Below are 23,881 nucleotides of genomic sequence, written 5' to 3'. Positions count from 1 at the left end.
GGCTGCAGAGGCAAGGTGCCAGTCTTCAGCAAGAGGTGGAAGGACTATAAATAGAGCAGGCTAGGCTGCCACAAGCAGCTTTTGGTCTGCTTAAGTTTCTTGTTTGGCTTGGGAGAAGCAGAAACCCAATCCTCTGAGGAGATACAGCATAGTACAGGCACTAGCAACAGCCCTTCTCTCCAGCCAGTTAACCATCTTTCATTTTCCAGGCACAGAGATACAGCTACTTTCAGATACTACAGATACTTACAGATACTACCTTTCCTGAACAAAGACGGCACTACCCTTCATCTGTGCCTCCTTCCAGCTCTCAGCTTTCTGAAAACTCTTGCCATGCCAGCCATCACGTATTTTCATGAAACCAGCCACTCATGAGGGAAATGCATTCCTTCCTTTGCAAATCAACAAATAAAACTAATCCCAAAATTAAGTACCCAGAGGCAACATACGTTCAATCTTTTTGAGGCCCATGGAGCTTTAAGAAGCATTGTTTATTAGTTCTTGCTCTAATTTGTATCACCATCGTGTAGGCTCGCTAGGAGTGCTCCCTGGAGTTGTTTGTATAAGGAAAGGACATTTTTTGCTCTAGGCTAAGTACATAATAAAAATATCACCAAAAGCCCAGGCCTGCACTCAAGAGTTCTTTGTTTTCCCTCACAGGAACCTATACTGAGAGCTTTCTCTGTGCTTGACTCAGTTACTATTAAAGAGAGAAACCGTATTTTCACAAATTTCTGCTGCCTAGCACGCCTTTCAGAGAGTATATTTTATTTACAGCACAAAGCTAATGGAGGCCATCTTTGAGCAGTGCATTTTAGACTCAAAGCATTTGAATTGGTTCTTTGAACTCCCACACCCCCAGCTTCTCAAAGCAAGCTGCAGCCAAGATTGCAGAGCAGTAGTTCTCCCTATTCCCTCCTGCTGGGATGCACCCTAAGAGGGACAACATTTAAAATAATTTCAGAATATGCTCTCAGCATTACACTATGCACACAAACAGATGGGATTACTTGTGTCAAAAAAAAAAAATCATATACTAAATATTACACTTGAAGGCAAACCATCAAGTCATAAGGAAGACAGCTGGATCTCATAAATCTTGGTCTTCCACCAAATATTTAGCCTACATCCCTTGAAAGAACACTTGCGGACCTACGTACATCTAGCGTGCTACACAACCTGCCATTTGCTTGCCAAGCCAAAGTGAAACCTGCACATATACCTGCACCAGAGGTTAGCGAGGCACGTTTTTGACAGATGGACAGACCTCATTAGCCCTTGCTCAGGGGTCTTGAAATTCTGAGGTCAGCCTTAGCAGCTTCGGTGCTGGCCCACAGCACTGGGAACTTACCTCACCAGAGCATCCCCATGGTTCTGGCCACAGCCGGGGCACCCTCCCCACACCAAGCCACTGAGCACAATGCCTCCTTCACAGGGGGGTGGGCTCCCGCCGGTCAAACCTCAGGGCTGCTCTCCTGGCAGCTAAGCTTTTGTTGCTGTTTCAGATACCTCCCGGTCTGATCAATGGGCTTTCATCCCCGCTGGCCCTTGCTAGTCCTGAGGCACAAGAGTCTGCGTCTGAAGGCAGGCTAGAGCCCAGCAGCAGCAGCAGCCTACTAACAGCATACACCTCCACAGGTGCATCAGGTTTACGGTCTGTTGCAATTTTCCTGCTGGCCCTCTTCTACTACACGAGCATTAATGATTTCTCCGTTCTGCAGTATTTAAGGTTTAATAGTTTGTGAGCCTTTTCTACCCACAGGTGCCTGCTGCTCTCTTTCCTCACCTGGTTTAATCAATTAAGAAACCCAGGAGTTAGTAAGGACAATTTTATTTCATTTTTTATTGTATTTATGTATGTAAATAATTGTATTTAGCTGGAATCTTAGATGAGAGAAAAAGTCCAAAGTCTCTCAGTCTAAAGCTTGTCACCTCGTGCTCTCCAGAACAGAGCTGCTGGACAATACACAATACACAGGCAAATTTGCAACCCATTTCCCTTTTAAGTTTGCAATTTTGCTATCCCAGTGTCATTTTACTAACACTATCCCAGTAACATTTTTCTGTTTGGAGGGGTAATGTTTCTAGATTTTGGGAAGCTGTAATTTTTGTATTATAAATAACTGTAACACAGCAGTAGCACAGCAGTATAGCCAGGTCCAGTTTGGATCCATCAGCACATTCAGACCTTTTAGCCCTGCCTCAGCCTCTAGCATGTGACTCGCTGCAGCAGAGCGCTCAGCAGCCCCAGCAAACTGAAGAGACAGCTTTGGGGAAGGTTGCAGAGCCGAGGACGTCACACAGTGCCAGGTCTGCATCTGTGCCATACCTCACCCCAGCCCTAGTGCTGCCCTTCCACCACATCTCCTCAACTCTCCCTTCAAGCCAGTTTCCCCCTCTGCTCTCTGGCTTCCACGCTGCTTCCCCCATTTGCCACCTTCCCTGCCTTACCCTCCGTACGTGGCCGTTTCCAGCTGCACCTTGCTCGGATGGCAGCTGGTGGCAGGCCCAGGACAGACATAAGGCCCCAGCAGGTCTCTCCCGGCAGCCCAGCCTCCACCTTCGGGAGCCGTCCCTGGGAGGTCAGGCTTGGTGTGCCACAGGTGACTCGCCTGAATTTGTCAGCTACCCATTCCTCATCCCGAAGTCTGAGAAATCAGAGCTTCTTTGCAAAAACGGCCACACACGGGCTTTCCCGTTGTTAACCTGGAGAAAGTCGACATTTTCCTATGACAATCTGGTTTCACCAATAGTTAAAAACTGAAACTTGCATAAACACGTACGAGTCAGCTGAAAGCCAACAGCAGGCAAAGAAGTGCCAAATAAAATCATCATTTACTGAAATTATGAAAGCCCCAACCACACATCCATAAATAGGGGACAGTCACTGGATGTGCCTTCTAAAAAGAACTGCCAGCAGCACACGCTGGTGAAATCCGAAAAGAAACACACTGGAGATAAAAGGAATTACAATGAGAAGTTCAGGTGAAACTACAGTAACAAAGCTACCCTGTCACATCAGGTTTTGAAGAAATACCAAATCCACTAAAAAGAGACAGCAAGCTGGCTACCTTATAAAGTTTTTCAGGATGGAGGTAAGTTTTAGTGACTTTTGCTGCAAAACTAGTGAAGTTTTACCCAAGTACTGACGCTGTTCCTGTAAACTTACACAAGTACATTCCTTCTCTAAATCTCCAGATGTTTGAATAAGAGGTTTTGTTCTTATTAAGACAACACTCCACACAATTTTATTTGTAGAATACCAAGTTGCAGACAGATACAAAACCAGAACATAAAAACTTGTTACAAAACCAAACTAAAATAATAAAACACTGCATTTTTCTCAATAGTTTAATTTTAATATGATCTTTTAAAAAAAGCTTACTTCATTAAATCTGAATATTTCAGCATTCATTATAGTTTCTGTAATGTATTAAAGAATCCTAAGTCACTTTAACACACATTCTAATTAATGTATCCAATAACACAGGGTTTCTGTGAGGGAGCATATAGTAGCTTCCATTGCATGAATGCATATGGACAATATTATATATAAAAAAAGTCGAGCCATTTAACAAGTGTGAACAGATTTGCAATGTGTTTAAACTGAACACAATTTAAAGTGATTTTTGAAATTACAGGTTGTGCTAACACAAAGGCACATTTTATTTTAAATGTAAATTCACATTTCTAGAAGGTAAGACTTCTGTGCCCAGGCAACTTCAAGCCATTGCGGCACAATCACTGAAACAACTCGAACTGCACGTCTCTCAACTTTCAACAGACAGATCTGGTTTCTATTTCTTTAATCCAGTTTTAGAACGGGAGAAATTAAATTAAAATCAGGAGGGCTCTCCCTCCCATATTTAGAGACTGCAAACTATACTGCTTTCTCCATCAGAATTTCTAGTTTTCCTGTTAAACTTTGTTAAGCTTCGTAACTATCAGCACCCTCACAGTTTGGTCAAAGGCACCACAAACACACAGTCCCTTTTTGTCAGGGCTCCAGTCTAGGCTAGAAATCGGCTGCGTTGACAGAGTCACGTTCTGCAGGAGACTGACAGAACCTGCGACCCCCATCTCGGCTCCTTCAGAATCCTTCTTCGAGCGCTGAGCTGGGTACTCACTGGCAATAAGAGAAGTACACAAAAACACGCACTTAGAATTTACCGATACAAACACACCACTATCCTCTTTATTTTCAAAAGAAGGGTTTCCTCTGTGCTACAGATAAGGCAAACAAATGTCTTAAAAATAACGAATGATCGCATCCAGCTATATTCACACTGTATACTTAGTAAATATTTCATGAAAGAAAAAACAAGGCAGGAAGTTTTGAATCCTACCCCTCTCTTCTATAGCCCCTCATGTTTCAACTGTTTGGCTTTTACCACAGGCAAGAAAATTTCATCTCAGCTATCCCATTGAAAATTAACGCACCTACTTCACTGCGTTCAGGATGATTAAATTATTTTGCCATCTAACAGAAGAAGATGTAAACATTAGAACCATTAAAAGTTCAGGCTTTCAGTACTCTTTTCAGACATCACTGTTACTATATGAGAGTTTTAAGAAATCCACTTTCTTCCATTTATCACCTTGTTAACCAAGGATAAAATTAGCTCTTGGTTATGTTAAGAAAACTGACAAGGGCAAAATTCACCTGTGCTGCTGTTATGTTCTTTTAGTGATTAATTCAAGATTCCAGATCAAGTACTGACACTGAAATCACCCTTTCCTACTGCATTCGTAAGCAGTAATTTTAACTAGATATTCTGAAGCTGGAAGCAGGACCCCACTCATCATTTTCAGGAAGATTCTTTCTTAAAACATTAAATGGTTTTCTTACTCTTCCTGTTGCAGGCTGGAGAACCATCACTTACTATTTCCAGAGATGAAGGCTCCCAGCTCCTCCACTTGTCATGAATATATCTCTGTTCTGTGGTAGGTGTCGAACCTGCCATATGGTAGATTTTTGTGCCTAATAAAAAAAATAAAATAATCAGCATTACATAAAAGTCGGTTACGGATGAGCTTTACAGGAAAGCATGCAGAATCTTAAAAGAAGAGAACCTGGCCTTCCCATGATGGGTACTGGAACATTCGTTCTGAGGTACCTTTCCTTCCTCCAGCCTTGCAACCTGCTGGCATAGGAGCAGCCAGTTCCCACACAGGAGGAGCCAAGTCAGGCCTGCAACCCGCCCCGTTCTTCCAGAGGGATAAGGCAGCAGCCCTACCAAGGCTACCACTCGCTAGGACCTCAGCTTCTTTGGGACCGGCCACACGAGCAAACTGCTCGCGGCTGCATAAGCATGGCTTTTGGAACTGCTCAAGAACTACGGGATTCCCAGGCTCTCACATGACCCGGTCACAGGGTTCACTTCACTGACATCTCTCAAAATCATGACTGGAAGGGAATATATTACAAACACTGTGCAAAAACAACAAGCAATCTACAATTCAGATTTACATCTCAGCCAGAGCACAGCAAGGCTAGACAGCAAAAGAAACCTCTTAGGGAAAAACCTCAACACAGGTACTCTGGCTTAATGCATCTTTGTCTGTAAATGTTCAAAACGAAAAGCTTAAACGCAGTAAAGGTAAGAAATTCCATTTTCACATTTTGATTATTACAAACAATAATTCAGTAAATACTTTTTGCGTTCTCTAATCAAAGTACTTCCAACATCTTATCTGCTTTGAATGGTGATCTGGAACATGTTAATTTATAAAGATATTAAGTTGATACTCAGCTTTTTCTAGTTTAGGCAAGTCCTGGACAACTTCACCACAAAAGTTAACTTTTCTCTAATTAGCATCAGATTTTGTTCACTTAAAAACAAAAAATTTAAAAAATACTGTTTTATAAAGACCTTAAACTAACCAACACAGTGGTCACAGATGGAAGAAAACAAGGTTATAAAAGTTCTCTATATTTAACAGCCTCCAGGCCACTAAGTCTCTCCTATATATCCTTTCACTCACTCTTAATATCCCAGTCAAAAAAGTTTGGTTCTGAAGAAGAGTAATTATTTCTATTTTTCAAGAGGTGTGATGACTGCAGGATGAAAAGCATTTGCAGAGGGCTCACTTTGTTTGGGGATATATTTAAGATTTGAATCTGCATGCTCATCACAATTTAATATGGCCTTCCATAACATGACTCCCAGACCAGGGGCACAGCTGAGTGCACAGAGGTGCAACTGCAACAGAACCCGAAGGCCGGAGAAGCCCAAATATCAGGTTATAAAAGGGAGGAAACCTGGGTGAGCGCTGGCAGCTGGACGCACAGGAGCCCTTCCACTGCGTGCACCTGTGGCCACACCAGTTAGCGTCCCAGTACCCTGGGCATCTAATCACCTATCAAAGACAGCGCTTTAGACCAGTAGAACTTTGACAGCCTATATTCAAAAGGTTCGTCTCTTATTAAGAAATTCTGTTTCCCCATACCTTCTCTGAAACAGAAGCAAAACCTTTGGTTGGATGCTGAGTTCTCATATCGAAAACATGAAATTTTCCCTCAAGCGATGTGGCCACTAGCTTGTTCATATTTATATCTTTTCTGTCAAACTCCACACTGCAAACCTGGAAATATTAAACAAACAACAACATTCAGGCTTGAAATTCAGCCAACTGCTAAAGAGAAAAAAAAAGGGAGTTTTGTGATTTGTAAATATATATTAATCATTGGTTATTTTTACAATGATATCACCTATTTGGAAATAAAAAAATAATCTGAAAGCATAAATCAACTGAAGAACACCCCATGCTATCCAGACCAGGAATTTAAGAGGTTCAATTTGCTGAACCTAAAGAAAAAGATTCCTTGGTACAATCTCAGCAGAACTGTCTTCTCAGTAAGTTTCAGACGAACAGTCCTTTTAATTTTTCCATCCTGCATAGGAGCTGGAATGAAAAATACTTTCATGGTTTCCTTACCCCATTCTTAATGTTGGTCTCCCATCGTAGTGACATTGTTTTTAAGTCAAACAATTTAATGTCCCCATTGTCATATCCAGCACATACAACACGTTCCTCTTGATTGTAAGCATTGCCTGGGCACAGAGAAAGAGTTAATCAAAACAGAGAAACCCTCTCTCATCTGTACATTTCAGACATCCTAAGCCTGAAATTTCAACTTACATTTATGCCACAGAAATATTACTATTGGGATATTAAGATTTAAAGAACCGGCTGGTTTTCAAACCTAAAGTGTACAGAAAAATACAGCTTCAAAACTGACAAGTCTGTTTCTTTTAAAAATACGAACAAAATTCTTATCCCCTCTGCCAACTACTGCCTAAACCGCACAGACTAAGTACTGCACACTGTTCTTGTAAACTTCTACAAATACATTCCTTCTCTTAAATCTTCATCTGCTATAAACCACACTCCTCAGACAGGACCATGGCACCGGAGCGGAAAGTGGTTCAGCAGCCCGTGAACCAGCCTCTCAAGCATGAAATGTGAGTGGGACAAGAAGGCTTTTCTGCAGACACAGCCGCAGGGAGGCCCCAGGTGTTTCCATGGCCATCACTAGACATCACCACCTCCAAAACCCCTCAGCTCACAGGATCAAGGAAGCACATCAGTGTCTGAAATCAGTTAGCCCAGAGCACGTAGTTCAAGATAAACCTGGCCTTGGCTCAAGCTTCAGTAACTCAAAAGAAAAATTGAAGGACGCTTTTTTGCTCTGTTCATCAAAGCAGAAAACAAAGCTATCAATTGCGACAAGCATTACAGTTGCACTTTCTTGCCAGGAAATATCATCTCCTTACTATCAAATTTGCTATTATAATCCGTGCGCTTATTAGCAGTTGTAAAACTTGGTCCCCAACTCTGGAGGCAAAACCAGAGCTAATCCAGAAATACTAGCTTGTGTAGAACCCAAGCGGCTTGTTCTCTCCAGAAGAAAAATGCAGAGCACACATCAAGCATCGCAGTTGTCTTTAATTAGCTCTCAGCTACAAGGATCTTTTCTTAAATTAACGCTTTAACGCTTGATAGTTGGAACTACAGAACAGTGATTGGTTACATGAGCACTGCAACATTTACTGTCCTTGGGACAACGCAGCTGGATATACTGTTTTTATGTTCCTAGGCATACAAATAAAGCTTGCACAGCTTATCTGTGAAACCACAGAACCACAGACTCATTTAGGTTGGAAAAGACCTTCAACATCATGGATGATGATGACCAAAGGTGGTAAGAGAAAGAGTCCAAACCCCAGCTATAACAAAATTGGCTTGTTTGGGGAAAAAAACCAAACCAACCCAAACAAAAACATTAAAAACACCTACAGTTGGCAACGTTGAAAACCACAATGTGTTACTTATGTGTCCATACAAAATAAGCTATTCCATAACATCCCGAAATACTCTGGTAAATTGTCAAAGCACAGTCATATTAGAGGAACGGTTATAATCTGATAAATTACCAAATGCTACTGTCCAGCAGTCTCTTTTGCTCTCTCCCTGTACAGGTTCCATATTAGCGACAGGAGTATCCTTCTGTCTGGGGTCCCATACCTTCACAGTTCCTGTGAAAGAAGCACAATGGATTTTGGATTCTGGGTGCACTGTCACATTGTGCTCATCTTCCCAGGGAAGGCCTCTGCTCTTCAGCCTGACCATTCAAAACACAGGAGCACCTCTTTCAATTCCAGAAAGCCAGACTGCATTTAGTGGATAGGGGGAGGAAAAGGAGGGGGAAAAAATATCAAACCAGAAATAAAGCGAAAGTATTTGTTAAGGATATATGTTCTCTAGCTGATATTTTGTATTTATTCTGCTTTGTATCCCTTCTGTCCCATGCTCAGTGACAACAGTATCTTTTGCTTATCTGCAGCTCTAAAAGAATTAGAGAAAATTGGTGCCAAGGGAGATTCAAAAGACAGTGTATGAAGAACTAGTTGCAACAGATTTGTAACTAGTTCAGATGGCAGACTGAGCCCGGCCATCAAAGCTCACAGACTACTTTCTCAGCGTAACTGAAAAGACTTTCAGAGTTCACTAACTCACCATCTCGACTGCCAGTCACAATTTCTGGTGCACCTTCCCCAATTCCTAAGCCACCTACACCATCTATACTGTTTATGATTTCCTTATGACCTTTCACAGAATACACTGGTATTTCAGGAGCTTCTAAATTCCTAGGTAAGAAAGAAAAAGAACAGACAATATGGCATTTTCCTTGACACTCAAGATCTGTATAAAAATGAGAGGAAACTTGAGCACAAAGTATATAAGCTCAGATTAACAGTGGGAACAAAATATGGATGTCACCATTAAGAACCATGAGTCTTTGTTCCTTCTTTGGCTACTGCTTTAGACGAGTGCAAAAGTTTCTGCTCAGTTCTGGACTTCCCTGTTTGTAAAGGCAGCTGTGGGATTCACCAGAGAAACCCTTAACAAACAGGTTTTATGTTGGGCTCAAAATTAATCACACTACAGATCAAAATACTCCAATTAACTTTACTTTCAGTAAGTATATAAACCAACCTTATTCACTGATCCCCACCCAGCTCTGACTACTGCTCTTCAAATGGAAGTTGCATCCAGCTACGAGTTTCACAGTTCTTTCCCACAGGTTCTCATCCTTTGAGAATCCTGCAGAATTTTATTTTAGATTTCAACTAGTGACTAATCCATGTTTCAGCAAAACAGAACGAAGAGTTCCTTGGCAAAGGAAATAGAATAATAATAATGAACACCTTCTTTTTCAGCCTGTAACTTTATTTGATAATCAATTTATCTACACAAGTTAATTATACAAATCGTTCAGGGACCTGAAAACAACATTTGAAACTTCAAGATTAAAAGTATGTATTTAATCTAGACATCAAAATTAGGCTGAACACAAACTCTTACTTGCACTCATGCATCCATTCAAAAGCCTTTTTTCAGAAGAGGGCCTCGCAGAGGTTTAACAGGTTTTTGTAGCTGCACGCAGAAGATGCAAGTGAAAACAGCTTTGAATTCAACCACTGTGCAGAATTCACATTGCTTTTACAAAACGGGCATGGTCCAAACACAGTAGCCAGCGAAGCTTACAACTAGGTCCCAACCATATGCAGCACCAGGAGCATCTTACACAGAAGGCAGCCATTGTACAGAAACATCAGACAGACTCTGACAACATCAAATAAAAAAGCTTTGAGAGTATCCGCGCTTACCATATGTTAAGGTTTCCACCAAAATCTCCTGTAGCCAAGTATCTTTGCTGCAGAGATGTAGCACCAAAAGTTCCACATTTTAGAGGTTTAGCCTTTTCGATCTTTTAAAAAAGGATACATTCTGTGTCAGTACATGGGAAAACACGACACCAGTGCGGCAGCAGTTCTTGAGAGTCCGTGGGTGGCACGTTTCAGTGAAATACGTACATAGGTTTTTTGGCATAAAACACAATCAAAATGCTATCACAGGCAAATTACACTTTGCCTTTATTTCAGAGAAAAGCAGAGACTCCAGTTCAGTGGTCTTAAAAAAAATACATATTTGCACTTTAGCTTGTTAATGATAGTCATTAGAGGCTGCTGCCTCTGCTGATTTGCATATATAGGGCAGAGGGGATGCCAGCCAGGAGGGGAGCCAGGCCCAATCCTGCACCTTGCTGCGCATTGCCCCCAGCGCCAGCCGGCGTGGCGCAAGGGCCTGGGCCCGTCCCGAGTGGGGCTGGGGGCCTCGTGCTGCCGAGGGGATGGCACGGGGGGTGAGGCACCCCACCACCCCAGGGCCCCGCAGCCCCGCACCCACTCACTCCCCCCCCCCCCAGCCCCCTGTCAGCCTGCACGTACCCGCACTCACCCCCCTGTCTCAGCCCACAGCCACACACACCCCGCCACGCCAGGGCCACGCAGCCCTGCACCCACTCACCCCACGCACCCCAGCAGCCCCCTCTCACCCCACACACCCCCCCGTCTCGCCCCACAGACATACACCCCACCACCCCACACACACCCCCACTCACAACCCCACCCCCCACTACCCTCCTCAACCCCCCCACTCCTCTCACCCCACACACCCCCCCCCCCTCACCCCCGACTCCTCTCACACCCCTACCCCCCCACCGCCCCTCTCACCCCACACACTCCTCTCACTCCACAGGCCCCCACCCCGACCCGTTTCACCCCCCCGACTCCTCGCCGTCCCTATCCCCCCCCCCCCCCCCCGACTCCTCTCACAGTCCCTACCCCCCACCCCCCGCTCACCTCCTGCAGCAGCGCCAGGCGGCCGCCCCGCAGCTCGTACAGCTGCAGCAGCCCGGTGCCGCGGGCGGCGCTGCCCAGGCACAGCACCCGCGCGCTGCGCGGCACCCACTTGCAGTCGAACAGGGTGTAGCTCAGCGCCTGCTGAACGTGCGCCACCACCTGCGGCCGCTCCGGGCCCGCCGCCGCCGCCATCCCCGGGCCGGCACCCCCCGCCCGCCCCCCGCGCAGCCGGCAGGGCCGCGGGCACCGGCGGAAGCAGGGCGGCGGGGGCGGGGCGGCGCGCGGGCCCTTTCCGGCGGGCGCTGAGGCGGCGCGTGGCGCGGCGGGAGCGCGGGCCGCCCGCCATGGAGGCTGAGGCGGCGGCGGCCCCGGCCGAGGGCGGCTTCACCAGCGTCGTGTCCAGGCGCGGCCGGCGGAAGCGGCGGGCGGCCGGGGGGGCCGCCGCGGACACGGCTATGGACACGGCGGAACCGCGGCCCAGCAAGAGGCCGGCCTTCCCGCCGGTGGCCGCCGAGGCGCTGGGGGTACGCGGGGAGCGGGGGGCAGGCTGAGGGGGTACGCGGGGGAGGGGGGAGGCTGAGGGGGAACGTGGTGGGGGAGGAGGCTGGGGCGGTACGTGTGTGGGGGAGGCTGAGGGGGTACGCGGGGGGGGGGGGGGGGAGGAGGCTGAGGGGATACGTGGGGAGGGGGGAGGCTGAGGCGCCCCCAGCGCCTTCCTGGCCCTTCCTGCGCTTCAGCGCCCGCTCCCCCCACCAGGTTGGGAAGGGCGAGCTGCGGAAGGTGCCCGTGCCGGCCAACAGGTACACGCCGCTGAAGGAGAACTGGATGAAGATATTCACGCCCATCGTGGAGCATCTGCAGCTGCAAATCAGGTTTAATTTGAAAACGAGGAACGTTGAAATCAAGGTAAGGACGGCTCCTGCCCCCCCTGGCTGGCCCCGAGGGGTGCCCCCCCCTCACCTGGGTGCTTCAGAGTTATTCTTGGTCTAGTTCTGGGACATTAGAGGAAATAAATGAGATGATTAACAAAAAAACATCTACAGCAGGCCAGAATTCCAGGCTCATACAGATCTCAGTGCTGGAGGAGCCTTGGAAATCCCAGATAACGCCTCGGAAAATGGGAACTGTGTAGTTGCACCTGACCAGAGAACCCTCACTGGGGATCAGAATCTGCCAGTTACGGCTTAGAAGCCAGTAGCTGATGCAGGAAAAGCTCAGAAGTGTTGATCTCTTCCAGGAGGGGCCAGCACAAGCTGGTGGGGGGACATCACTCCTGCCTCCTCAGGAGAAAATGACATACTCGAGGATTAAGGATCTTAGGCTACGTGTTAAGAGTTTTGGAATGCAATGTTCTCCAGATATTTAAGGCTACTAAACACTTAGGTATGCTCCTAAATACTGACAGTTTTGAATTAACAGCATCTTTCGAGGGGGCCACCGAAGCTAAAAATGTCTTGTTTGTGGCAGAAGGGCCTGTAATTTAATAGCTTTTGATTTTTCTTCAATGGATTGCGCTGCAATAGCTTATGGTACAGATACCGATACATAATTGTACATCTTGTAGGTGCTCGTTCTTTAGCCTTATTCCTTCTTAGGAATATTGAGCCCAGCTGTTTGTAAATGTACATCCAAAGCTCACACTGTGCTTTTGACATACAACTTACTGTGTTAGCAACATTGGCGTTACGAGATCTTCTAACATAGTAGTGAAAATATAGACACCAACAGGAATTTTGCGTCCTAACTTTGAACCTTACTGCCAGTTCAACGGTAGCAACTAAAGGAAAGGTGACAGAACTATCCCTTACTTACACTTTAGAAATAACTTGGAAGAAAAGGTGAGGAAGAGCAGGAACTCTTGCAATTCCACTGAATAACTGTGCAGGTGAAAAAGCTGGGATTTTACACCGCTTTTTGATACAAAATGATGTCTGATTGGAAAGTGAGGTGGTTGTGTTCCTGATCAAGCAGATTTCATTTTGTCTGTATCTATCATGAACGTAAAATGATTGAAAACTTTGGAATGAGTTTCTGTCATTTCTTTGACGTGGCATAGAAGCCATATATGGCATTTCAGAATACTTTTTATGTATTCCAGACATTAATGTATCTTCCTTAATTAGAGTTTCCTGCTTTGCTTTTCTTTTCTTACAGCTTCAAAAACTGCTCTTTTCCAAGCTGCCCCCGTTAGGCTTTGTAAATGCAGATGTGTGCAAGCTTTTCCACTGGTAGCAGAGGAATGCTTGGTTTTAGAACATGAACTGAAAAAAATGTGCCAAACGGCAAATCCTGTGGCCTCTGCTGGTAGGGTGGGGAAAAACCATATATAAAACTTAAACACTGCAATACTTGCTCCTTTGTCGGGTCAGTTTGTTCCTGGTTCCAAGTACCTTGTTAATCTTTCTAATCCCGTATGTTTTATTAAGCCTGTCCAGGCTTCTGTTCACCTGCTAAAACACCTTTAGGATATTGTCAATAGATTAACTTTCTCTCCTTAAGCTGCCTCCTGCCATCATCCTTCTCTTTTTCCAGCTGTTCTGTGTTGCAGGTTAGTTTGTGTTGGTTTGGGGGTGGTTTTTTCCATAAAAAGGGTTCTCCTCAGTCAGTGGTGGGGTTTTTTCAGGAGCATCTCTTTTTCCCTCCCCTCCAGGCACAGGCTGTGGTAGTTGATGCATTCTTGTTCTTGAGGTTCAATGTTATAAAAAGGCACAAAGTGTGTTACTTGAGACTTTCAGTAAAAGACGGTGTAGGAGCATGACCTGAATGTGGCTTTTTTTATGGTTAGACTGTTATCTCTTAGATTTTTCAAGTCCTCATCCTGCCTGCAGAGAGTTAATTTGCAAATATAACTTCTTGCCTTGCAGACTTGCCAAGAGACAAAGGATCTCAGTGCTCTAACGAAAGCAGCTGATTTTGTAAAAGCATTTATACTTGGGTTTCAAGTAGAGGTAAGTCTCCCAGTGGCTGGACCATGACGTAAATTGAATTTACTTGCATGTCATCTTTGGCCTCTCTGGAAATTACAGTAAGAAAGGAATAAAAATGTTTCGGTGGTCTTCTAGAAATAGATTTGTTTGAAATTGTGACTGCATGCAATTCTAGTTTCTTAGGCTAATGCAGGATAAAAAAAGTAACCTTCAAACAGCACGTCATTAAAATGACGAAACAGAGGAAATACTGTATGTGAGAGGCAAGCATGAAGCAGTAAAGGGCTCTGAGATGCTCTGCAGCTGTGCAGACCGCTCATTTTGCGTTAGGCCCAGCCAGTGACCCTTCAGTCTTTCCCAAACTCAAAGCTTTACTTTGAGAAAACCAGCCCTGTTTCTGCAGTGCTACAGGGGCTGCGCACTGCTGCAGGCAGTCTCCTACGGCCTTCACTGGTACTGCTGGGGGTGGGTGAAGGTGGTGGTGGCTAAGCACATGTAGGGTTCTCTACACAGAAATAAAAATTTATGTTGCTGTTGAAAAAGTCAGTCTAGCCTGCCCTGTTTGATCTGTTAAGTGGTGAACTACTACTCATGTCCCCTGTTTACATGTATAAATAAAATGTGAGCTTTCAACTCTTGTGGTACTGTAACACTCATGCTAGTAACAAATCTCTTAATATTTCAGGATGCTCTTGCTCTCATCAGATTAGATGATCTTTTTCTAGAATCATTTGAAGTTACAGATGGTGAGTAGTTTCTGCTGCAGTATTGAAGTAGTTGTGCATACCCTCTGCAGGTTTTTTTTTCTTGTTTCCCCCCTGCTATGCATGTCACTTACCTTCAGGGATCAGGAAAACCTTTGTGCCGTTACACAGAATTACTGTCTAGGTAGAGGTGGCTTGAATGGGTGGTCATTTTTCTAACATGTCCCAACAAACCGCCCCCAACCCTCATCCTTAAAATTACGTCACTCAAAGTGATTTTTCATGTATCACTGGCACCCCTCAGAGCAGCACCTAAATCTGCTCTATTTCATTTCTACTGGTGTTGCGTGTACTTGGGCTCTGTTTCTTTCCTCAGTCTTAACTGCTCAGTAACGAAGGGGAGCCCTGTATGAGAATTGCTCTCTGATACTAAAGACCTCACGGCTGGCAGCACTGGATGCTGTTTTCACTTCTGTATTCACCATTGGAAAGTTGCTTTTGTATTACTTCAAATGGGTTGTGTCTGGTAACTTGAACAAGGGGAGCATTACAAAAATACACTCCATGTTGTTACACTGAGCATTTTTCTCATTTTAGTCAAACCCTTGAAGGGAGATCATCTGTCAAGAGCAATAGGGAGAATAGCAGGAAAAGGCGGAAAAACAAAGTTCACGATAGAAAACGTAACCAGGACACGAATTGTTCTTGCTGACGCGTAAGTACTGACTTTCTTCCAGGCAGAGCACCATCCCATAACTGATCCGTATCCTCTTCCAGGAAGAAAGACAACTTGAGGGTTTTTCAAAACCGTTGGAGAGCAGCAGTAAAACAAATTGAAGTGGTGTTTTTAATGACTGCTATTTGAGTACTTATTTGACCCTTTGTTATGAGAATGCTGCCAATGTCACCAGCCCACCTAGAACTGAGTAATTCCCCACAGCGAAGAATTCCTTAGCAATAATCGGTGTTGAACCCACCAGCCCTGCAATGTTTTCCTCCATAAAGCTGCTGCATTCTTAAATTCACAAAAAGTTAACATCTATTTTAAAAAGGATGTAGGAGAGCACAGATTTTATGTTGTAAGTTTTCTTGTTTTGAGGTGTGGGGGGATTTATTTACAAGTACAGAAAAGGAACTAGTACACTGGTCTGAAATTCCACATTCCTCTCAACATCCAACTCATCAATCAGATAGTGGGGAAAAGCCTAACTGATGCTACTTTGCTTTTTACAGGAAAATTCATATTTTGGGATCTTTTCAGAACATCAGAATGGCTCGAACAGCAATTTGCAATCTAATTTTAGGTAAGTCCTGTTATCTTCTCTATTACATAGAAACAGATCTTGGCAGTTTGAGATTGCTTTCTGTGGGTCTTACCTTCTCCCCTGGTGCGTCCACACCTGCTTTTGGAGCAGGAAGCTTTCTGGGAGTTGGCTTCATTGCCCATATATATTATTTATATATACATATAAAGAGAAGGGTTTGGGGAAGAAGCAGCAGGGAGCCCAGAGCTTGGTTTCTGGCTCCAAACGCCTCTCTGTGGTGCAGAAAGCACTTTCTGCCTTTTGATTTAGCTGCAGCATTCCCCAAGAGGCTGTTGTGAATGCACTGTCTAGAAAGCTGAAGGAGGCAACCCCCATCCACTGCAGTTCAGCTCTGCACTTGCAGTAACAGAGAAGGTGGCTGATCTTGGCCATCCTTCTCACCCCTGGGCTTATTTCTCCACTTTAACACAGACACAAGTGCAGAACACCTGTTTGACACACGTTACCTTGTTTGCTGACTGCATTTGTGCTTTCTTCTGCAGGAAGCCCTCCATCAAAAGTTTATGGCAATATCAGGGCAGTGGCCAGCAGAGCAGCAGAAAGGTTCTGAGCACCACTGAGGGCTGGGGCTGGCGGTGCTTCCTGTGTGCTCCAGGCCCAAGCGCCAGCAGCACTGTCTTCTCTTTGATTTGGATGCCCAGAAGAAAACCACGACTACTCCTGCAGTCTGACTCTCTTCAGAAGTGCTGTCTGATTGGAACACACTTCATGTTCCTGTGTAGTCATTAAATGTTATTTTAAATCTGTTGTGTCTCTCTCAGAAGTACAGGCACCTCATTTGACTTAAACTTAACCTCAAAAGTGTGCTTCATCAGGGATCTTCTGATGTTCAGCAGCAGGCTGCCCAGCTGGTCTCTGCTGCTGATGGAACAGCATATCACATGAAAACGGTAAAACAACAGAAGTAAATAGCATATGAATGGGTTTTTTTTTTTTCATTTTATTATCAAAAGTTATCTCTCAGGGCAGCCTCATGGAGCTAAGAGGCACCAGGTTAAGAACTTGCCAGAGTACCAGAGCACAGCGGTAGAGTGTTGTGTCTGCTTCAAATGCTACATGTGTGACACCAGTCACAGTCTCCCTCCGACATAAATGTGGGCCCTTTCCTCCTGACCCTGCCAGCCAAACCCAGTGCCGAGTCACAAAATAATTTGGTTTGTGAAGGAAAACAAAAACTGAAATGAGATTATCAAAACCACTAGCAAACTTGCGGTTTTTGCTCGCCGTCTGCAATTCCAGCGCAGCACTCTATAGTATGGCATTATTATTATAGCCAAATAAATTCAAGGCTTCAATCACCAAAATTTAAGACTGGCTGAGTGACCCCAACATACAGCTCTTGGCAGTCTGAGCTACAGTGGGGAAGAGCACGTCCATTCGAAGTGGCTCAAGGTGAAGGCGCACCTACCTGGCTGGCATCTTTTCTGTTTGCTGGCTGCTTGTGTCACTTACCTCAATTAGTGTGAAATGTAACAGGGGAGAGCGAGGCGAGGACACACAAGGGTGACCCGATCTCTATCCCAAGGCAGGCGACACCAGCCACGAGCAGCAGAGAGGGCAGCACACAGAAGGGCCGAACAACCACACCACAAGGAGCAACAGCAAAGGGCTCCTGCAAAGGCCGCACCTGCCGCAGGGAGGGCCGCTTGCCCCAGCAGGTCTCAGACCCTTCCCCAAGAAAGCAGCTGCCTGTCATTCTCTACCTGCACTAATGTTAGCGGGGTGGGGGTGGGGGTGGGTGTTTAACTGCCTGCCACTTTGGCCATCATCCTGAATGTAGGATTTAAAACAAGGTATTTTATCCAATTGGGGATGTTTAGCAAGGAGATCCAGATGTGCCTTTAACAGAACCACACACCAAAGTGGTCTCAAAACATTGAAACAAAACTTGGAAGTGTTCTGGATTGTCTGCACCCTCTACAGTTTTTCAGTAAATCTTCATATTCAAAGAAGGGACAAAAGACTGAGCAGCAAGTCATCTTTTCTTCAGAGCAGGGCGCAAAGCTGCTCTAAGTTGAACACAGGAAGGGTCTAGGCAAGTACTGAAGCACCCCGGCCAAGGTTCGAATATTTTATTTTGTATTCATATAGTATGAAGGTTCGTATAGTTCCCACAACATATGATGTAGCATGCAGAGGAAAAACTAAACATTCAACAAATCATTTTTCCCCACACAAACTAAAAAAAAAAAAAAAACCAAAACACCTCATCCCTCCCCTTCCAGTCCCCCTAAGGAAATAACATTAGCACTAATTTCTATAATGCCAGCCAAGATATGCACAAGCAAGTAAGAGAAATCGAAAGCGTTCGCTAAAATGTTTGTAACAAATACTTATGTACAAAAAAATTCACAAAAGACTAGTTCCCCCTTGAAGCAGAGCACATGGCAGTTGACACTGGAACAGATACAACCACTGGCTGGGATTATAAGCCACGTACTGATCCAGAGGAAGAAAAGTTACATGTAGTGGAGATTTTTGTTTTGAACATTAACATTTACCAAAGTTTGGCAACATTATCTTTTAAATTATGCAAATTATGTAAACAAGAGGAACATTTCAAATTGATCTACATGCAAAACTCCATGTCATGCAAGGACACCAAGCACCTGGATTTCTCTCTCACAGACAGAGCCCATGATGTGCAGCACTCAGTTGAAGGAACAGCTATGGCAGACAGGTGCTCGACTGAAGTAGGTTCAGACAACCTGCACTTCCCACTGCTGATTATAAAACAATTTTTTTTTAATAGAAAAACCACTATACAGGAAAGATGTACTGTCCTAAAAAAATCTAGCAAATGTTTTTCTTCCAGCCAATAGTACCACTGCAGAAAAGGGAAGGGATGATATAAAGTTGTAAAACATGGCTCGCTACTTTTATATCACACAAATATATCAAGTTACCATCCATTACAAATTATGATATGGACAAATCTAGAAAAGAAAAAAATTCTCCAGGCAAAGGACTGGAGAACCCCAAGAGGTATAAATTTAGATAGTGTGAAGTTTTCCTCCTCTATGGCATAGGTTAACAAGATTTTCCCCCATATGAATCCTATATACATATATATATATAAAATATTACCAGTTATTTATGCTACCTGTAGTATTCTTTAAATGCAGAGGGGAAACCATCATGGTTGAAACAACAGAATTTAAATGGCAAGAACGTTTTATAATTAAGTACTGTATAAAATAAGTAGATGGGAATTCCTGCACAGTTATGTCGATCCTAATTTCATTAAGCTAAGCACAAGAGGAAATGACGAATGCATCTAACACCTTGAGCAGCTGTATCTAAACCGAATCCGGAACAGCAGATTTGCCTTAATTTCGGGACAGCTGTCACTGCTCCCTGTTCCTAGGTGACAAAATCTAGCGGCCAAAGCGTTCTGCAGTTGCTATATGCGCACGAGGGCTCGTTCTTGGCAGTAGCATTAAACTATATTATCATATTACGTAGAATTGTCCTAAGTTATTTAGCAAAGAGACACAGTCCCTGGTAATATATTAACAGGTATAAATAAACTTAGTCTCCTGTGTTACAAAAAAAAAATGTAATTAAGGTGAATTAATAAGAAGCAATGCTTTGTCAGCCAGTCAATATATAGAAACATCTCAACAGTCACAGGAAAAGGAAGAGCTGACCTAACACCCAGTTAAAATTTTACATTCTTCTACTATATATATAAAACTGTGTGAAATAAAAGTAAGGATGTATATCCATATATTGAACTGTTAATATTCTGCTTGGCACTTTGTACTCTAGATTTGTTTCTGAATCAAGTATATTAAATTAAAGCCCACCTAGCTACTACATATAGAAAGCTACATATATATCTATATATAAATACACACACACATATATATAGATAGATATTTCCTTGTTATAAAAGATGAAGAAAAATAAATTAAAAAGCCAACCCCTTCCCTTTCTCCACCACACTGATATGCTCTTTCCATCTTTGCTGTCCTTCAGACTTTAAAGTGCTACACTGAGTTATTGAGAGAATAAAAGTTCAATAACACTTAGTTGGCTTCATGAGGCTCATGTTGGAAAATGTGGCTTCACAGAGAAAAATACTTCCATTGAAATACACAGAGAGCATTGCTGGACGTCTTGAGCAGATCTTCAGAGATGGAGAAGAAAGCAAAAGTGTTGGGTGGTGCCCTACAGAGTCACACGTCTACGACCATCTTTTTGTGGATATCTAGGCCTCCTACGACCTGGGAGAAAAACAAGCGTTCAAACAACGAGAGAGTTGCCAGTTAGCGAGATGCACAGAACACACTGTATTCTGAACGCACATTCAGGTCCACTGTAACTGCCACGCTTCCCTGGCCCCTCCAAACTCATTTACATTTCACAACTACTGTGATATATACACCAATGAATGCACACAAACCAAAATAATTACGTTAGTACAATTTACACACTCAAGGGTCTGAAAAACAGTACAAATGACACCATTTTGGCTTTCCTCCCCCCCCCTCACATTCGGGCCTTGTACTACGTTCCTGCACATTACGTGAAGTGCTGACTTGACTTCTAAAACACCCAGTAAAACTGTGTGCCTTTGAGATGCAAAGGGCCTCAGGAAAGGCGGCAGGATTTCTCACAAAACCGCACACACTCAAAAAAAAAAAGAATTACCAGTGTTCAATGGCGAGCAATTCATGCACAGCAAAAAGGGAAGGTGCGATGTCAGAGGCACTTTTTGTAATGCAGAAATAATATTCAAAGGCCAAAAGGTATAGCCGAATGCCACAGACTAAAAAGTGTTTGTGTAGATGGATGGCACAAAATTCAAAGGTGAAACACAAGAACAAGAGGATAAGAGACTGCAGGAATGAAAGGTGTCTTGTCAGAGTCAACAAAAATTGAAGAAACTAAGAGAAAGGAAGAGGAAAACCAACATAGTACAAGACAGGAACCCTGGGCAGAAGCCCAAGGACAAAAGAAATGGCAACACTGTATGTGATGTACTGGGCCTGTTGCCTTCCTGCCATCCGAGAAAGGAACAGGTATCTCGCCAATCGAGGTAATTCTGTGCAGATGACCACACTGTGTCACATGATGCCATGAAAATAACTAAACTCTACCAAAACATACGCAGCCAATAGAACCTTTTTGCTTTAATAGTTTGGGGGAGGGCAGATTACTTCCCTCCCTCCCTTTTGGTTTTTTTTTGTTTGTTTGTTGGGTGTTTTGGTTTTTTTAGAACTCACATTGATCATGAACACATCACATTTGAAGTTGTAAATTCAAAGAGTAGGAAACAACAATGCTTGACTGCCTGTCAACTCAAACTCTGCTAGCCAGCTGTATGCTCATTAATACAGCATTTACAATTCACGTGTAAATACTCATCATTGCATTTCCAAATGTTGGCATTTCAATGTGTCATTTACTTTTTTTTAAGACAGTAGGAATTGAAAACTCTGTCAACTAGATGAAAATCAACCATTTCAAGTCTCAAGCACTAAACACTCAACCCAGAAGTTTTTACAATGTGCCCATTTGTCCTTTTTTCAAGGGCAGCACTCGAGGGGTTACTCGCCTGGTAACTGACACAAATCCCGCTACCCCGGCCTCGTAAAATCCCCACGTTCTGCAGATGGGGATAATCTCCACACTCTGCAAAGATAAACCTTTCTAAAGGGTGATCTGGGGCAGGCCAGACACCTAGTTTAGAGACAGGGGATTAACCCAACGTTAACCTCTGCAGGACACACCTTCCACCCACCACCCCAACAGTGACACTTTTGGAAAGAGCTGCTACAACATACACTGGGGTTTTTTCACCCGCCTTGGCAGACTGTACCTGCCTGCCCACCATGCTTTTGTGGTTTGGTGTTTGGTTTTTTTTTTTCACTCAGTGTATTCTGTTAAGCAGCTAGAGACATTTAAAACAACTGGAAGTGCTGTTTCTTTTTTAATCAAACATAACTGTTGAAAATGAGGAAAACCGGCCTCCTATGACAAGCCAGTCACTTGCAACTCATCTTCAGAGCTGCCCTTTTCTACTGGCACAGAGGGTGGAATCCAAAATACGTCCATGTGTCAGGACAGCATTTTTGTCTACACGCAAAAGTAACTGGGAATGGTCTTGCGTTTAGTGTGTCATAAAATGACACAAAGTACTTTGTAAAAGTCACTGTGCTCTGAACAAAGCAATCTTCCTCAGGCACACTAGATCCAGGAGGAAAGTCTGCACCCTGATGGAACTGACCCATGACGTGCTCATACACCATCAGACACAGCCCTCTACTGGAAGCCGTACAACAAAACCACCCTCTGTAATAAAGCTGTCAGACCAAGAAACAAGTCTGCTTCTATAATCTTATCCTTTATACTGTTCACCATTTTTCCTCCTTTTTTTTTTTTAATTCCGAATTATCAAAGTTGTCTTTAGAGGTTACTTACAGCACAGAATTCTTCAAAGGATATTCTTCCATCACCATCCTTATCTGCGTTAATTATGGTTTTATCTACAATTTGCTGTAACTGAGTGTCTTTGAGATTGTTCCCAACCATCATCTTCAGCACCTGGAAGAGCTCTCCATTTGAGATGTAACCATCTTTGTCCATATCATAAATGCGAAAAGCAACTGCAAAAGTAAAAAATATTAAAAATATATATTAATATATAAATTAAATAATATATTATTATATTATTACATATCATTATATTACATCTAATAACATTAAAATAAATATATATTAAATATATATTTCTTAAAGCCTTCCGTAACGACTATGGTCGGAAAAGAGCAAGATACATTCACGTGTGTTGCATTAACAGTAACTGGTGACAGAATCCTACACAACTGAGAAAAACACTGTATTTTAAGTGAGATTTCAAACAGCCTCGCAGTTTCATTCTGAAAAACACACGGCACCATTCATTGTATTGTTTCTAATGTTTCTATCGATTTTTAAAGAAAAAAATTCTTGAATAATCTCAATTGAAATTGTTTTAGCACCAACAGTAAATGAATTCTATAAACAATGAACTGGAAAATCACTACCACAAGTAAAGCACCCAGGCAGCAGCTCATCTGCAAGCAGAAAAAATTACAGCCTTCCAGGGAACAGATGAATAAAATCCCACCTGGTTACTTTGCCACAAACAACCTGCCATTTATTTTGAAACATTTTAGCCTTAGTTATCAAAAGCTACACATCCATGACTAAACCGGATCCCTTCCCCACTCAAGAAGCTTAGGTCACGTTGTGTTCCTGAGATGCAGGCCTCAAACAAGAATTTAGTGCTGTTCTGCTGTAGTAGCAAAAACTTCTGTATTATTCTTATGCTCCTATAAAGCAAAGCACATTGCTACACTGTTCTGTGAATTAACTATTCTTAATTTTATTATTTTTTTAAATTTAAATTGGAAGCAACTGGAGATATTTAGAAGGCAACCTCTTCAAACTTTCCTGGCAGAGAAAAGCAGTGGCAAATTCTTCACACAAATGACAACACGTGCAAAATGCTTACAATCTCCCCTCGTGATTTCCCACTTCTGTTGATTTCTCAACGTTAACTAACAAAAGTGTATTTTTGAGGATCAAAAAAATCTTTGTTAAGGAAAATCAAAATACTTACACCTCAACTTCTGTTCCTTATCGCCTTTGACACTGAACTGGGAAACTCCTTCTATGAATTCTGAAGAAAGTAAGAAAAACATTTACAAAAAAGCTTATATTTT

The 23,881-nt window shown here is 43.4% G+C and overlaps 3 protein-coding genes across 6 annotated transcripts in view; 1 reads left to right on the top strand and 2 right to left on the bottom strand.

Moving 5' to 3' along the window:
* Positions 1 to 2,872: 2,872 nt before the first annotated feature.
* On the bottom strand, positions 2,873 to 11,526 carry DNAAF10 (dynein axonemal assembly factor 10). The gene is made up of 8 exons (XM_056342811.1): positions 11,211 to 11,526; positions 10,176 to 10,276; positions 9,022 to 9,152; positions 8,439 to 8,540; positions 6,940 to 7,055; positions 6,451 to 6,585; positions 4,884 to 4,981; positions 2,873 to 4,126 (listed from the first exon to the last, which is right to left on the bottom strand). Exons 1-8 carry the CDS (start codon positions 11,400 to 11,402, stop codon positions 3,919 to 3,921), a joined length of 1,083 nt encoding a protein of 360 aa, XP_056198786.1. The 5' UTR covers positions 11,403 to 11,526; the 3' UTR covers positions 2,873 to 3,918.
* PNO1 (partner of NOB1 homolog) lies at positions 11,488 to 16,913 on the top strand. Its single transcript, XM_056342814.1, has 7 exons — positions 11,488 to 11,734; positions 11,967 to 12,116; positions 14,075 to 14,158; positions 14,823 to 14,883; positions 15,439 to 15,556; positions 16,075 to 16,145; positions 16,649 to 16,913. Exons 1-7 carry the CDS (start codon positions 11,555 to 11,557, stop codon positions 16,714 to 16,716), a joined length of 732 nt encoding a protein of 243 aa, XP_056198789.1. The 5' UTR covers positions 11,488 to 11,554; the 3' UTR covers positions 16,717 to 16,913.
* Positions 16,914 to 18,223: 1,310 nt separating this feature from the next.
* The window catches only part of PPP3R1 (protein phosphatase 3 regulatory subunit B, alpha), a 40,939-nt gene continuing 35,281 nt past the window's right edge, over positions 18,224 to 23,881 (bottom strand). For all 4 annotated transcript variants that reach the window (XM_056342816.1, XM_056342817.1, XM_056342818.1 and 1 more), the window contains 3 exons: positions 23,779 to 23,838; positions 22,596 to 22,780; positions 18,224 to 20,395 (listed from right to left, as the gene is read on the bottom strand). In XM_056342816.1, coding sequence (XP_056198791.1) covers positions 20,348 to 20,395; positions 22,596 to 22,780; positions 23,779 to 23,838 — 293 coding nt within the window. In that variant the 3' untranslated portion in view covers positions 18,224 to 20,347. The remainder of the gene's footprint in view (positions 20,396 to 22,595; positions 22,781 to 23,778; positions 23,839 to 23,881) is intronic.

The sequence above is a fragment of the Falco biarmicus genome, chromosome 6 (genome assembly GCF_023638135.1).
Source record: "Falco biarmicus isolate bFalBia1 chromosome 6, bFalBia1.pri, whole genome shotgun sequence".
Classification (NCBI taxonomy): Eukaryota; Metazoa; Chordata; class Aves; order Falconiformes; family Falconidae; genus Falco; species Falco biarmicus.
This window is presented reverse-complemented; position numbering and strand designations above follow the sequence as displayed.